At 40.5% G+C, this 16,981-nt stretch overlaps 1 protein-coding gene across 2 annotated transcripts in view; it reads right to left on the reverse strand.

The window, feature by feature from the left end:
- Positions 1-2,975: 2,975 nt before the first annotated feature.
- LOC114024545 (teneurin-3) overlaps positions 2,976-16,981 on the reverse strand; it is a 440,254-nt gene continuing 426,248 nt past the window's right edge. For both annotated transcript variants that reach the window (XM_027837581.1, XM_027837579.1), the window contains 4 exons: positions 15,574-15,870; positions 10,489-12,100; positions 6,296-6,426; positions 2,976-3,916 (listed from right to left, as the gene is read on the reverse strand). In XM_027837581.1, the coding sequence (XP_027693382.1) occupies positions 3,161-3,916; positions 6,296-6,426; positions 10,489-12,100; positions 15,574-15,870 (2,796 nt within the window). In that variant the 3' untranslated portion in view covers positions 2,976-3,160. The remainder of the gene's footprint in view (positions 3,917-6,295; positions 6,427-10,488; positions 12,101-15,573; positions 15,871-16,981) is intronic.

The following is a 16,981-nucleotide window of genomic DNA, read 5'->3' on the forward strand; positions in this document are numbered from 1 at the left end:
ATTACGTATACTTATTGCAGGATCACAGGGGAAAAAAAAAAAGGGACTGGTCTTGAGTAGTAATGGGTAGTGGTCCCCCCCCCCCATAGTTGTAATACTTGGCTTTGTGGGGTGTATTTAACATATTTCTAAAGTAGGCCACGGGAGAGATCCCCTGGTGAACCTCACGTTGCTGAGTTAGCAGTCTGGCCAATGGACAAAAAAAAAAAAGATATTACCAACTGTAGCAGATGAATCAATAGCAACACAAGTGTATTCATTTGCATCCTCAACTATAAAGAGAAAAGCAATATCTGAGCTATAATGGCTAACACAATATTTAAGAAATATATAAACACACACACATTGGGTTGGCTTTTATTGGAATGCCTAGATGCAATCTATAGTCATCAAGTTATGGAAAATTCAGGTCACATATAAAGTTAAGAAGGCAAATGAAAGGAACAATACAAATCAGACAAAATTTACATCTCAAAATATCATGAAAGCATTTTTGACTGGCTTTGCCTAAAATACTTTGAATATCAATTTTTTTCGTAAGCTAATTCTTTTCATTATACAGGTTTTCCCCCCCTTCTTAAAAAAAAAAAGGTTTTTTGTTTACATATTCCCCAAGGTCACTATTTCTTGTAAAAGCATGTCCAGATCACAAGTCTTTTTAATAAGAAATAGGCTCATTATACCTACTAACAAGACCACTAATTGGTTTGATTTGACTTCATCTAAAATAAGCACCAAGAGATACTCTGATTTGTTATTTATCCGTGCCAATGTAAAGGACTAGTACATGTCAAGACGACAGACCATGATTTCACTTCTGCCACGTGGTATAGGCTTTTCATATTTAATAGGTCAGAAACGTTTCTGAGAATTTAGACTCTGAGCCTATTTCACCAAAAGCACTTACAACATGCTAACTAAATACAGTACTGCTGAAAGTTCCATCTAACAGAATTGCAAATACCTAACAGTTTACATTTCAAAAAGAAAATGGAAAACAGTGCCATGTTTATGTGGTTTGAAATTTCATAGTTTTCTAAATCTGGGGTTCTTCATACTTGCCAAAGGACTTTCAAGGATAAAAAATATTGATGCTAATCTGTGCTTCCATTCTAGTAAAATATCAGCATTCATTATAAGATTAATTACTTCGGTATGCTCTACCAAATACACAAATACAGTAATAGCACTGATACTGCCGATTCAGTAGCTATTTCGAACCTCTCCCAGCCAGTCTGTTTAATAAACACGCCTACTGTGCAATTTAGAGTATGTGATACATACAAAGCAGTTAGAAAATTATTTTCAATACATCACTTGAACCTTTATGTTTACGACATGTTCACTTGCTATATTTTATCACCATTATACATAGAGGAAAAACAGTGTGGACTCTAGCCCAAGGAACTGAAAAATATTTTCTAAAAAATATTTTTGTGGCTGAAACGAGATTGGAGCAGTGGCTCGAGCCCATTATGGACAGGGCCTGGGCTTGCTTAGACACGGGGCTGAGTACAAGCTGTGAACTAGCTTCAAGTCTGATCGGTGGCACCTGGTTTCTCTGCCTTTGCCCAGCCACTTCATACAGAGATTTGGTAATGGGAGCCTGATGAGCTCTCTTCTCCCTTGCTGAGTTTCTTTGTGTGACCCAGAGGTTCAAGAAGCAAGATTAACTGTCCCTCTGACTCTCTCCACAAGGCTTGGTTTCCGTTATCTTTGCCTGTACTTTAAAGTGACACATTTGTCACCTACGGTGACTGATCTGGTTAAAACTACGGTGAGTCAGTTCTAACATTCTCCAAGCCCCTGGCAACGCTATGCTCTCCTACCTTGACATGTAGCTTCAGGGCTCCCCTAACAGAAACAATGCAACGATAACAAGAAAACCCCAGTGACTAATTATAACAAATCCCCATTTATTTTTACAGTTGGGAGAGGACCAGGAAAACCCCAGTTTGTCCACGGCTTCCACCCATTCCCCAAGCCTTAGTTTGCTTCTGTGCCCCTGGGATATAATGGTGAGGGCAGCAGCATGATGATTAGAAACTTCGAGAAGGGCTCTGATAGCCACCCACAAAGGACTGCACTATCCTATCCATGTTGGTGATAGAAAGATGTACAATTTCTCAACCTAATACAAAAATATTAACACTTTTGGACGTTATAGGCATAAGCTGTTATATCTCTACAATATAATCATTTATACTGTATAGCTATAACAGATAACAAAAGGTGCAATCCTTTTTAAAAAATCACACAGTTCACATGTTTTTATCATTTTATTTTTTAAGTATAAACTTTTTTAAACACTTTACATAAATTAACTCCTCTGAGACTAATATTTGATGTACAGTAAATTGTAATTCATATAAAAATCCATAAACAACTTGTCTCACATAATTTACAAAAAAATCAGGGTCTCCTTTGCTTATCAGTGACAAGGGTTCCACTTGCCAGTTTTTTTCCCCCAAGGCAAACCAAGTTAGCATTGTAAAATCCATGATTAAATTCCCAGGTAGCAGAAGTCCCCTTGTGCCAATGTCCTTTTATAAAGCAGCACAGTTAAAGCAATTGGGTTGTCTATAAACAGTAACTTTACCCCACGTTTTAAAATTAACAGAGATATATAGCACATCCTATGCAGAGACTACTTCTTGTAAGCAAAGGTCAACAATTCAGTAATATTTGGAAACACTGTATGAATCTTTACCTTAGTTAAATACAGTGCCTCAAAGGAACAGGAGGCCCATTGTAAAAGTTTTAGGCCGCTTTCTTTTCTTCCTTTTTAGTACTTTCAGTCCAACTGAGTGCAGCGATATGCATATGTAAACATATTCTTTAAAGCGGATCACCTTTAAGGTCATTCAGAAAAAAGGGTTTTTTGTTTTTTGTTTTTTTTTTGTTTTTTTTTTTTGTAAATTTTTTTTTTGTTTTGTTTTTGTGGGTTTTTCTTTCTTTCTTTCTTTTTTTTTTTTTTAAAGCAGTATCATTCTCCTGGAAGGCTCTTCTCTTTCACAGAGTCCAATTCAAATTGTGCTACAGAAAATTCTGAGCAAAGGTGTAGTTTAGGCTCAAACAGTGATGCAGCAAGATAGTTCTGTCTCCCTATCAGAAGACTTTGGTGCACTGTCTCTTTGGCGGCCGGGACTTGGCCAGTGTGTTACCTTCTTCCTATTTCGCTTTGTCTAAGAAACTGTATATTGTTAGCGCTGTCTGCCAGCTCCGGGTATTGCTCCACAGAGAGTACATAGTACCCATCGTATCCTTGTACTTTCCCAGCACTGAGAAGCTGCCTTTTTTCTCCTTCTGTCCAGAGTCTGGCTCCCTCTTCTCCGTCCCGAACTCTTTGCTGCTCTCTGGCCCAAGCGTTGGCCAGGGCCCTCTGTCGGGCCTGTTCCAAGATGCGTGCTTTCTCCTCATCCAGAGTCATGCCATAGCGGACGTGAAGAGCCAATGCGCCATACTGCATCTCCACGTCGGCAAACCTGCGAGTCCTGCCGTTCACCACTGTGGTGGACTGGGAAACGGTGACGTTGATCCCGTTCTCCAGGGCCTTCCTCCCACTTGTTAGCCGCAGGGTGCCAAGGTCACTCTCTGGCGAGGTGGTTTTGATGAAATAATGAGTGTCCTTCCCTTCGATGGTGAAATGCAAGTTTTCAAGGTAGTAAGCATTATTCAAGACGGCTGCCACTTTGATGCAGTCCTCATTGGCAACGTTGAGTACGTTAGTCAGCACTTTCCCTTGACTCACGGCAAGCATGACTCCTTTGCCAATCAGAGACTTGACTGTAGCAAACCACAGCCATGATTTCTCTCCGCCGGCTTTGTGTCTGTTGATCTGTACTTCGGCCATTTTCCCCAGGGACAGGAAAGCCTTTGATTGTCTGGCCACTTGTTGCTGGACTCCAAAAATTGGCTGGAAGGGAAAGGGACAGAGAGACATTTTAAAGGGCATATATAGCCCCTGGCCAAGAAGCTGGTTCTACCCCCACCTCCCTGGCCCTTACCACCTTAGCATACTGCCTTCATGCGACAAATGCAGAAGCTGTACTTAAACGCACCAAGGAGCTTAGTTCTTCTCTTGGGTGGAAGGCTTTTCTTAAACTCTCCTGACTTCAAGTTCATTTAAATGCTTTTTGAGTTCTGTTTGCTTTTCCAACTTAAAAATGTAGCTCCGTTCAAAGCTTTTAAACGATTATAGTATTTGCCAATACTAATGCTTTATGCTTTCTTCCATAATTACTAGAAACATTTGTGTTGTTTTTTGAGGATCAGTGGAACTCGGCTAATCAGCTCTTGCATCCTTCCAACCTTCTCAGTGGGAAGCAGGGAAAAGACTGGCAAAAGCTGGGACTTGTGAGAAAGAGTCTCAGAGGATGCTAAGTATTTGAACACTGGGTCCCATTTGTACGCTCTGGAATGCTTGCAATTTAATTTGGGTAGACTCATCCTTTTCTGGTAAACACATTCAGCTGAGTTTCACAGCAATAAGCAGAGCCATAGCACAGGAGCCTTTGAAGGCCTGAATACAGAGAACTATGATTTGCTACCTTATTAAGAACAATTATTTTCAGCAACCTTGGGAAGTGACCTAAATAAACTTAAGGTAAGCCCCTCCTTCTGCATTAGTGAGGGCTTTAATAGGGGCACCTTAACAGTTCAACCACTTTGACAAAAGCAGATATTTGTCCTACTGGTCATGGCTTCTTGAACTTAAGCGTTTGTTTCAGGTTTGTTAGTAAAAGATACAGTTGTTCCGCAACCACTGAGGTGCCCAAATGTTTTTACCAGGGATTCCTTAGAGCTCTTTCCTTAATTGGAAACTCTTACCAGACCCTAATGGTTGCTTAGAAGAAAAGTTGGCAACCCCAAAAGACTTCAGTTACTTCAGAGGGGATTGATTAATGCAATGCCATAAGCCATTAATGCACCCTCCCTCAAATATGTTAGAAAACTTGGGCATGTCTGCGTAGCACTTGACCAACCTAGATCCATTTTAAATGCCATAGTAGCTAGAGAGCTTGCCTTAGCACAGAAAGACCTGAGTAAAAGCCCACCTGTGATAAGGACTGTGTGACCTCTCAGTGACCTAGGAAATTCCCTTTGACTTGGGGGTGAACAGAGGGTGCCAATCGACATTGGCGGAGGGAGTTTTCCTAAACTAATGAAATCACTAATCCAGTCTTTATGCTCTAAAATTTTGCCCTTTTTCCCCCTTACAACCATCACCCATCTTAAAGACTTGGTGAACATTAACCTACAAATAAGGTGAATCTTTAAAAAAAAATCACTATTTAAAGGAAGACTGAAATATCTATAATTTCTGACCAAGAGCAGAAAACAGGGGCCTTTGCATAGTCTCTTTTATATTCTTTTTTCTTCTAACTATGATTGTCCCCTTTTTCTTTATATTCACCGAAATGATAGAAAACTGCCCAGGAGGAAAAATTAATCTTTTAAAAAAAAAACCTAACCCCTCCTCCCCAAACTCTGCAGTTTCTTCTCCTTATCATTACTGGATAACCCAATTTCTTGATCTCTAATTATTTTTGCTTTAAGCTAGAAATCCTGGTATTTTGTTGTGCATTTCTTTTTGATCTCTGGTCCGAATTGGAGGCACCATTTTCTGAAATAGCAGATTTGACTTTGCAATTTGCCATTCTGTTTGTTTCCTTTCATCCTTTAGAATTGTTACCAGTTGTATGTGTGGCCTTTTCCTTCCAGTGGAATAACAAAAACACCCAGAGTTTAGGTTGCAATAATGAGCATGACCAGGGGTGATTCTGTATCTTACATTGTCACCTGAATCAGATTTCATAGTAAAGAGAAGTTAAACTGTACCCTTGTATTGTTTGTAGGATGCCAGTCACTCATGTACATAAGTGGTACTTGTATTTATTTCCTGGCCTATTTTTATTTCTCTCATTTCCTTCAGGCCCTGAGTGCCAGTGTCAATCTGATCTCCCAGGGCTCCATTAGGAAATGCAGAGCTCAAAAATGGATTTCCAGGTTTTGTTAGCTGTTAATAATATGTTTCTATAGGTTTTGATTTCCACCATCCAAAACAATTCTAACCCTAAACAACAACAAAAACCTCTTTTTTGAAGGTCTCCCCCCTCATTTTTATGACAATAATTTACTGACTCTATTAGGAGAAAAAAACGGCAGTAGTGCGTGCTTTACAACTGCTAAATGAATTAAAGACTGGCAGATAAAGCCAGGAGAGTTGAGAGTTCACTCCGAACAGTTTCCTCCCATTAATCATATTTCTTTAGTTTTGCTTTTTGATTCTTACTGGTATATCATCCCACTGCTGACTCTTCACAAGTTCATAAGAAGGCTCTGTTAAATCAAATTTGGGAACAGGGAATCCTGGAATAGCATTGTGTAGATGGAAGCCGAATGTCACCAGCCAGCTGTTAACATCTAGGAGAAGAATGTACAGAATGAAAGGTGTTAGAATTTATTTTGTGCTTCTTCAATTTAAGTCCTTACCTTTTAAAAAGTTACACCTGTATACAAATTACCTGGCAAAAGAGCCCACATCCATCTTTATTGCCACGTAATTCAAAAGCCCCTGTTTTTTTTCCTTTTTCTTTTCTTTTCTTTTTTTTGAGAATGAAGACTATCACCCTGAAGGCAGAACAGGGCTATTCCAAACATAATGCCACGTGCATGTCCTTATAATCTGAAAATCTGGAGTTTTGGTTGCTTATTTAGGCCAACTGAGTAAAATGTCGTGCATACCAAGTAAGTAATAGCCTGTGTTAATAATAATGACCCAAACTGTAATGGACATTGCACGGCATCACCAAAAAGACATAGTCAGGAGAAAACAAATGAAGTTTATTTTTGTCATTAGTAAGTTATGGCCTTTAATAGGAATCGTGCCATTATTAGCTTGCAACAATGATTGCCCTAGGATATGTGGAGTTCCACAATTCATTTTCTATTAATAAAAAGACTAAATTGGGAGTATTAACATCAAGTGTTGTTTCTTAATCAAAGATGAATGCTAAAAGCTGGCAGAGCCATGGGCACAGAGGCTGTGGTTGCCATCACTTGCCACTTCAAAGGCTGGCTGGGTGCAGGTAGAAAAAAACTTTTTGGGGAGAGAACCTGGAAACTTTTAAAATGGTATTTTAAAATGTTGCCACATGACTCAAGAAGCCATTAACCTCAAAAGAAGGCTTTTATTCTATTCTGGAGGTTATAATGTTACTGAACTACTCAGCAGGCTGCAGCTTTATGAGTACAGTTGGGTGTAGGTTATTTTAGATATTAAGCACATTGCTAGAAAATTTGAAATTGCATTTCACCTAATATATTTTATGCTGTTCCATCTCTCTTTTGATGTTTTGTAGAAAATGCTGCAATAGCATTCCCTGCAGTTCATGTTGCTAGGAGAGGATAAATTCAGGGGGCTGTGGGCTTTCCAGCCCTCCAGTCAGCCCCTGTCAACACCTCTTAAATAACCACCGGTAAACTGCCTGTCAAAATGATGGAGAGCCGCGTGTTTCCCGCTCGCTTCTCCAGGGCACAAACTCTCACCTCATCACCGGGCTGACAGAAGTCACTTCCTTTTGCCAGGCTCATTCGGCTACAAAACCATTGATATTGTCTATCTTTTAAATGAGAGGAGAAGCTTAAAACTCGTCACAGAGTCAACAAAGTGATCTTCTTTGTGATGACACGTGAGATTGAAGAGAACCTTGTGTTATGGAAAACCAAAACATAAAACAAAACCTAACACCCTAAGCGTGCCTAAAAAACGACCGTGAAATTTAGGGTAATCCTTCCTCCCCTTCCTGCCATCCCTGGACAAATGTCTATATTAAAATGCAAATGGAAAGTTTTCAATGTTTTGAAAGTTGTAGAGGGAAAAGGGCACAATGCACAGTGGAAAGTGAGCTGTATCTGGGTTCTCCCACCTCAGCTACTTGTACCTAAGTGATATTGGGCAAATGACTGAACTTCTTTCTCTTGGCCTTGGTCCCTCATCAATAAAATAAGGAGGTTGGACAATTCTGTGATAGAATCTTATGATTCTATATCGATAGGAATTGACTTTAAAATGTGGCTTTAAAAGGATGGAGAGTCAGAGGTGGAGTTGGGGGGAATGTCCTTCAGTCGGTCCCTATGGTTGAGTGATGCCTAGGGGCTGAGATGTAAAGAGTTGTGGTGTAATAGGACCACTGATTGCCAGAGTAATAAAGCTGTCCCCAGGACTTGACTGACCCAGGGGGCTAACACCCAAGCTAAACCTTTGCAGCTTGCTAGACACCTAAGGGCAGAGGCCCTTCAGATTTGGCAGAAGGCCCAAGACAATTTCAAACGGCCACACCTCAGCCTGCTAAGCAGCCATATTCCCACATTGAAATGGATGCCACATCTGCCCATGCTGAGTGCTGGAAGTATCCTTGTGGAATATCCATTATGTGCTAATGGCTAAGTAAACCTTTGTTAACTGCTGAATGACCTATTTCTGCCTCGTATTGTTATGGCATTGAACCTGAACTAACAGGGTGCTAGCCTGAGTCAGGCCCACCTATAGAGTAAGGAGTGTTTCTGGAAAATTAGGGGCAGATACCAAGTGACAGGAAAAAAGGTACAGGGTTAAAAAAGCACAGCAAAGGAAAGAAAAGAATGTAAGCATTTAATAAATACAGATTGACTGATAGTGCCCTATTCTGAGACAGCAAGAGGGACAACTCTTGGAAGAACCAGAGAGATGAAGAAAGAAAGCAGGAAAGAATTTTACTGCTTTAGGGATCAGAAAGATGGTTGGTGATGGTGACAGGAAGTAAATGTACCAGCTCAGTGAGAAACTGGAGAGTGAAAGAAGGGAAGGAAGATCAGTCAGAAGGACCAGACCCTTAGAATCAAGAGTCCAGAGGGCAGAGATAGCCTGAATGGGCAGGGACAGGCAGCATCTAGAAGGAACCTGTGCTGGCAATGATGTGAACCCCTATCTTAAACCTGGTCAGCATAGCTGAGTAATGGGAAATGGATTTGGGAGGTAACTGTATACAGCCTGTACTATAAAATCGTCTTACTCTAGGAAAGCTCAGTTGTGCACTTAAGGGGTGTGTGTGTGCTGGCTTCTGGCGTACAACATGAGCTGTAAGGGCTATGGCTAGAGGAATGAGAGGGCAGGGCAGGCTGGGATCCAAGAGCTTAGTCTTCTATTAGAGAAATCTTTCCTGTTGAAGTCTCTTTAGTGCTGAAGAAGGAATGTCCTCCAGGGAAGAGATGAGTGTGATCTTGTCTAATGTTGATTCTCTTTATTAGAATTTAATCAAATTTATACTATGTCACATTTCTGGAAGCTGTGGTTTAAGTAGCTTGTCTCTAAATAACAAATGTTATGTTTTGATCCCTCGCCTTCAAAAATAAAAAGAGTAAGCATCTCTATGTAGTAGGATGACTAAAATCCAAAAGTTTAGTAGTCCTTAAGTTATGGAAGGTCTGAAGAGCCCACAAATGAGTGTGTTAAACCTCCCTTTTAATATTTCTTTAAGTATATTCATTTATATATTATTGTATACATGCACCATCTTACTCTGCAATTTAAGAAAGTTTTGCTGTGCATAAGGCAACCCAAGCCCAATGGTAAAACTCCAGTTTTGGGAGATCACATTCTCCACTCCACCCCGCCCTATCCAAAGTCAAAGAAATATGTGTATACATCTATAGAACTTTTGCTTGCTTGGCAATATTCCTGACATTCCCCAAAGTCCTCATTCTCTCTAAAGACAGCAAGCTCTGTCGCGGTCACACAGGCCTGCCTATATGTCTAGGGAGTATGCTAAAACCGAGTAAGAGACTAAAAGATCACAGAGCAAAGGCATGTTGATCCATCAGAAGAAAGGAAGACAATACTTTGTGTCCCCACTAATTAAAATGCTGGAAAGTCCAAAGTGGAGATTGGGAAGGGGAGGTTGGGCGACAGCAGTGCATTAAGGATGGACAATGATAGCCTTGTGTTTTCATGGATGTGATGCTGTGTACATTTGTGTACATATATATGTATGTGTGTATGTATATCTATAGGTATCTATTTAGCTATAGTGTGACTAGAGAATAAAGCTAGCACATAGTGGGTGCCCAAAGGCAGACATGTCTTAACCTTGCTAGTACCAACCAGGTAGAACTGAATAAAAGTGGAACCAAAGAGCCATAATTGTGTACATGGTGTTATTTCCATGCTAAGGGAAGCATAGTGTTTCCCTACTGAGTAAGTTTCAAAGGTGGGGATAGAACACTTCACCGAATTTGATACTTAGTGCTTACCTATCACTCAGGTGTTATCAACTAGAGTTTCACCCTCCACCCCCAACACTCTAGAAAACACCACCATTGGAATATTAGGTGTCCACATGTTACAGGAAGGTGAAAAGTTTAAAAAAAATCAATTAAAATTTTTTTTAGATCTCTAAGTGTAGTTATTAGACTAATTCACCTTTGAGAAAAGAAAAACATAATTACCTGTGATGTAATCTTTCACATCATGAATTTTACTTGCAGGATTATTATTCCTAAACATATACAAATTAAAAGGAGCTGGGTCCTTCCCAATCCTTTTCCAGATTTCTATGTCAGGGGTTGTCCATCGTCCTGCCAATATGTCATAATCTCTTTCTCCAAAGTGGACTAATTTGGTGAGTGGGTCATAGAGGCCTCCATGAAATCCAATCACCAACTGAAAGTCCAGATTGGAGTCAAAATAGATCTCGCCATAGGCAGTGTACTGAATTTGTTTTAGCATAAGCCCATTGCTACTAAAAACAGCCAGGGGTGTCCCAGTGTTGTCTGATGCAATGTAGAATTCATCCCCGCTGCTAATCTCCATGGCAAAGAGGTGTCCTTGAAGATCATAATACAGAGAAGTAATTTCTGAACTTGAATGGTTATAGACATGGGTAATTCTGGTGGGGTAAGTGAGATCAGCATAAAAAAACTGGAGGTGCTGTCCTAGGCTTGTTTTGGTTGATACCCGCCTCCCGAGGCCATCGTAGCGGTATATCACCGTCCAGCCGCTGCCTTTGCTGTAAACTCGAGTCAGGAGGCCCTTGGAACTGTATTCAAAGATCTCGGTGCCTCGCTGACGTAGGAAGCCGTCTTCATCTAATCGATACTGAACATCCCCTAATCGAGTGATCCTGTCCCTCAGGTCATAACGAAGAGGTGTCAGGCGTGCGCTGTTACTCGGGTTCAGTAAATGCAGATTACCATTCAGGTCATAGTTGTAGCGCCACATGATTTTCTCGTTCAGGTAAACCGTTTGGAGTTGCCCATCGACATCGTACTCATAAGCATATTTAGTAGTGTTGGCAAAAGGTCCAATTTTAATCTCTCTCTTGGTTACTCGTCCCATGTTATCATACTGGATCGTAATCCAGTACATCAACGACCGGAATATCTCATACTGAATTTCCTTGATGCGGCCATGAGCGTCAAAGTGTTTGGTATAGGTCATGACGGCTGTAGAAATGATCTGGTTAATGTCGTAGTAAATAACCCCAAACTTTCCAAACTGTTCGACTTTACCAGAAATATCATCAAATTGGTAGAGATCAATGGGCAGTGGAGTTTCATTGATGACACCCTGCATGCTGGTCACTCTGAAGCTGTTGTCATAGCTGTAGTCAAACCGTGCGTTTACCATCCCATCTTCACTGAAGCGGAAAATCTGTCTATCAATCAGTGGGCCAATTTGCCTGTATCTAATGGTGCAGATAAAACCATCGCTCTGGAGGTTCACTGTTTTTAGGACTCCTGCTGTCTCATCATAAGTAAAACTGACTCTTGTGCTATCATACAGAATTTCTGAAAGTCGTGTTTGCCTTCTGTACTTGAATAGGACCCTCCGACTGGTACCCAGGAAAGCTGTCTGCAGAAGTAGCCCTTCCTCATTGTAGTCCATGATGATGGAGGCATTGCTTTCAGGGGGGTTGTATATGTTCCGGTAATAGCCAATGGAGCGTATCGTTTGCATGGTGTGACGAGCAACACTGGGCATGGTGATAGCCGAAAGCCGGTCCAGCAAATCATATTCAAAGATGTACTGCCTCTGACTATGAAGCAGGAGGACCATTGACTGTAAAGAGAAAACGTATTTTAACCTCCTGTCTGTGCACAAGGGGAAGAAAAATAAAAAAGATTGGGCGACAACAAAACGAAACATTTCACTTGAGAGGGTAATTCTTATTTAAATTGAGTTATCCTTGACCTTACATGTTCTTAATGATTTCCTGCCTAATTTACTTGGCTGCTTAATTGTGAGGGGTTTTGCCATTAGTGGCACTAGATTCACAATGTGCCCCCTTGTTATGATTGTGCCATTCTTTTCCCAGGCACTTGTGGCCAAACAGCAGACTGTCAATAGATTTGGGCAAGTTCTAAGACAGGCACAAGAGAAGCTGCTCTAAAGACGTTATTTCCAAGTAGAAAACAGCATGTGGGAAATGCAGTTCCTACTCATAGTTAGCAATTATTTAGCGAGATGCTCCCCTTCCCTCTATACTTGGCTCTAGACATATTGAAACCATATTTCCAGCTGCATTTGAGAGTGAGGCAAAGTGTTTGGAAAAATTTTTAGCTTTGCCAGGGAAACCCTCATAGAGTAAGCCCTAGTCATGCATAATATTTCAACATGCAGAAAAAAGGGAAGCATGATATATTAATCATGTGTTAAATAAGAACAGTTTGTAAAATTATCAATTCTCTGTTGCTAGGGAAGAGGAAGCATGGCACAGGGGACAGAGAGCTGGCCTAGGAAGGTAGGAGTTTAAGGCCTGCCTCTGACACATACTGGCTATGGCATGTGGGCGGGGGTGGTGGTGGTTCATTTGGTGCCCAACTCTCTGTGACCCCACTTGGTGTTTTCTTGGCAGAGATATTGGAATGGTTTGCTATGTCCTTCTCCAGTTCATTTTTCAGGTGAGGAAATCGAGGCAAACAGGGTTACGTGACTTGCCCAGGGTCACACAGCTAGTAAGTGTCTGAGGCCAGATCCGAACTCAAGAAGAGTATTCCAGACTCCAGGCCTAGTACTCTATCCATTGTGCCATCTAGCACAACAGGGGTGTATCACTTGAACTCTAAGAGTTTAGGTTGGAGAGAAGGTACCAGTCTTCCTTATATGGGAGTTCACTATTTTCTATATGAAGCCTTTCCCCATGTCCTCAGCTATTCATGCCCTCCCTCCCCAGCTGCCTCAGGTTTAACTCCTTTGCCTTTGTGCACTTTATGTTTGTTCTGTAGAAGGTAAGTCCCTTCCAAGGAAGGGCTGCTTCATTCTTTGTGGTTGTGTCCAGCATCTTGTAAGGTACCTGGCACATAGTCTAGGGTCTAGGTCCTTACTTGTTGATTGACTAGCAGAAGGTCTTTGAGAGTTGCTGTGGCTCAAAATTGTGTCATTTTGCGGCCAATGTAGTAATGAGCCTCTCTAAGCTCTGCTAGGCTGATCCTTGGAAAATAAGTCTATGGTCAGTCTGTCACTGGGCCTCTATTCGAAGCAATGCCGGCTTGGTAAGCCTTGCCAGAATTTATGCTGTGCAGGTGTGGCAAGTGCAAACCCAGGGTTCAAATCCTCCTTTGGACATTTACCAGCTGTGTGAACCTGGGCAATCATTTAACTTTTCTCAGTTATCCTTTCCTCACTTGTAAAACGACGGCCTCTAAGGTTACCTGTGAGCTTTAAATCCAGGACACATGCCGAAACAATGATTAGAATACCTGACTTGATGTGGCACCTTGAGTTTTGATCTACACAACTCTGGGAGGTAGAAGCTCCCCATCCCCATTTAACAGATGAGGGCACCGAAGGGCAGAAAAGGTCAAGTGTCTTTCTCGCGGTCTCACAGTAAGAAAGTGTCAGGGGTGGCATGTGAACCTTAGTCTTTTTGATTAAAAGCCCTGTGCCACTGGGTTGCTTTACGTCTCCAATGATGGGGCATTGGGGTGTAGAACTTTGGTAAACTGAACAAAGGATAATAAAATTAAGCATATTCTAAGAAAGTTTTTGTTAGTTAAGAAAGTATTTGTCAATTAGGCTAACATGAAAATTGGTTAAATGAAGCTCTGTTATGATGGCTATCCAGATTGGAGGATGTATCCAGTTCCTACGCCTGAGAAAGTTGTCTGAGTGCCTCTGATTGTTCCAGATTGGGTAGAGTTAAGGCACAGAGGGATGAATAGTAAATGGACCTCCTGAGGCTCTTACTCTGATTCTGTAATATAAATGTACAAAGGCTCTTAGTCCTGGGCATACTATTGCCCTCTTTTCTCTCTATCACCTTGAGCCTCCTCCCAGGATTGTGGTAGAGATCCAGGTACTCTCTCAGGCCAATGTCATGTGGTTTCAAGCGTGGAGTGCTTTCTCATTTCCCATAAACCTTGGCTCTCAGAAACTGCACCAATCACACAAAGAGTTTAGTGTGATTGAAGCTGTGACAGGAACAATGTTTTAAACTGACATGTTTATCTGTGCTCCCAGGAGACTTTTGCTCAAACATTCAAGAGTTAGTAGAGAATTATATATAAGTGAAATTACACCTAGGTCCTGATTAGTGTGAACAATAAGTCCTATGAAGTAGATGTATGTATTTGATTTTGCACTATTTGAAGTTATAATTAATTATGTAAAATATTATAATTGGTTCTAGCCAATGGAAATATGCGGTACGCATTTGAATATGGTGACTGCTTCATGGGATTCATTATTTGCACTAATTAGGACCTAGTTCTGATCAGGGCCTCATTTGTACATGTTTCTGATATAAAAGTTTGGTAGGTGGGCAGAGTTTTTGTTTATTGGCTTGCTATAATCAGGCATTTTGGAAGGTCTTACAAAATAGAGCTTAACTATAAGGAGAAGCTACTTTACTAATGCAGAAATTCATTACTGCTATACCAATGTGCCTTAGATATCAATATATCAATATGTCAGTAACAAATCTAACATAGTGCTGATCACCTATTTGACAAGCACAAGGCTTATCTAAATCTATTCTATTGGTCAACATATCTATGTTTTTTTTAACCAATACTAAATAGCTTTGATGATGACAGCTTTATAGTATAGTGGTGAGATCTGGTACACTTCTATGGAATCAACTTTTTTTTTCCCTCAGAATACTCTCTCCTTACTTCTGCTTCCTGACTTTTCTTCAAGACTCAGCTCAGATCCCAGAGGGCTATCCTGGTTGTTTCCACCCCACACCCTCCAATCCATTTACTTTTCATTTACACTGTATATATCTGATATGTACATAGTTGTTTGCATGCAGTCTCTCCTATTAGAATGTGAGATCCTTGAGAGCAGGGACCATGTTTTTGCCTTTGTTTGTATCCCCAGTATTTAGCACAGTTCCTGGCACAGAGTAAGTGCTTAATTAATGCTTGTTTGTTGTTGTTTAAGTTCACAATAAAAACAAACAAACAAACCCCAAAGCAACAACAATGAAAAGAAAGCAAATGGTTGGGTCCACAGTGGCCTTGTGTTCTATGATATGTTGCTCATCCGTTCTTTCCCCTGTCCCAAATCTATCTTTGGTTTGTAAATTATACCTTTTCTAAGTATGTATAACTCCATGTTTTCCCATCTGCAAAAACCCGAGACACAATCCTTCCCTGTCCGTCATAATCTACTTTTTCACTGGTGGTTCCTCTTTGGATGCTGGCGATTTGGCCTGTAGATGAATAGGTAACATTGACAGCCATCAGCTTGCTACTTGGCAACCAGAGGGTTGGGTGCCCTGATGTGTCATAGGCAATTCTCAGAAGAAATTTACGGTGGTCGTCATAGATCTTTTCTGTCTTCGTGGTTCGATCAAAGTCGACTGAGAGGAGGTTTCTGCCATTAACCTTTTATAAAACAAACAAGATGATAAAATAAATCATGTTATTCCAATACCAGTTACTTATTACTCTTCAAAGTCCCCACTATTGTTTAAACACCATTTATGATGATTGATTCCCTTTGTCAGTAAATTAATTTAGCAACTTCTTGGTGTAAGCACAAGGCATTAGATTAACGGTTGTTTTAAAAGGTTTCATTAAATGGAGAGACAGCCTGGCATTTGTTCAAAACCTTTTCAATTAAATTTCTCAAAGTTTAGTCAACAGGTTAGGAGAAACACTAAAATGAATTTGCTGAAGAGTTCGTTAAAGACATATGTCATTTAGAGGACACAGATGCAATAGAAGGAATAACCATTTAAATTACCCAAGGCCTCGCAAGCAGTGTAGAACATAGGCAAGTAATTACTGAGTAAATGGAAATTAATCACAGTGACAGTAAATAAAATGTAGTGTAGTGATAAACTCAACTTTCCCTCTGTAGAACAAGTAAGAGTGAATTGGTAACCATATTATTGATGATTGCTTTGGGTCATATCCTAGAGAGTCATAACCTTGTAGATGGTCTTGTTGCTTTAGACCAAATTTGGAGAAATGACACCTGCTTCAGAACCCTGTAATACCAAATCTTCTCTGCCCGAGCATTTCAGCCCACTTACAGATCTGGCCCAAAGTGCATTACAATGCCTGTACTACCTACTATGGGTAGTATTTCGAATCTCATACTAAATTTGGCCGTTGCCACAAAACAACATTGAGAACAGTTTTCCACATTGCACAGGGACTGTGCTGTTGATGAAGTGCTGGAGAGAGAGAGAACTTAAAATATCCAAATTAAAGAGGAAATTCTAATTTCACATAACTGGTGTCCAAGAGGGATTCCTTTATATAAATCTTTAGCTTGATTTTCCCTGACACCTGCAAATAGCTTCAGCTGACCTTGCTATCAGTTTTCTCCAAAATGTAGGGAGGAAACCTTCCTACCACCAGATGATAAATCCAGTTTAAAGTTGCCTCTCGTATTCCTCCTTTGGTTTATTATTTTCTTAAATGTTAATTCCTACTCTACAATTATCTGCTCTTCAAAGAGAGTGCTGACTTAGCATCCTGTACCCAA

This window comes from Vombatus ursinus, unplaced genomic scaffold, assembly GCF_900497805.2.
Source record: "Vombatus ursinus unplaced genomic scaffold, bare-nosed wombat genome assembly UNPS02014821.1, whole genome shotgun sequence".
Lineage (NCBI taxonomy): Eukaryota > Metazoa > Chordata > Mammalia > Diprotodontia > Vombatidae > Vombatus > Vombatus ursinus.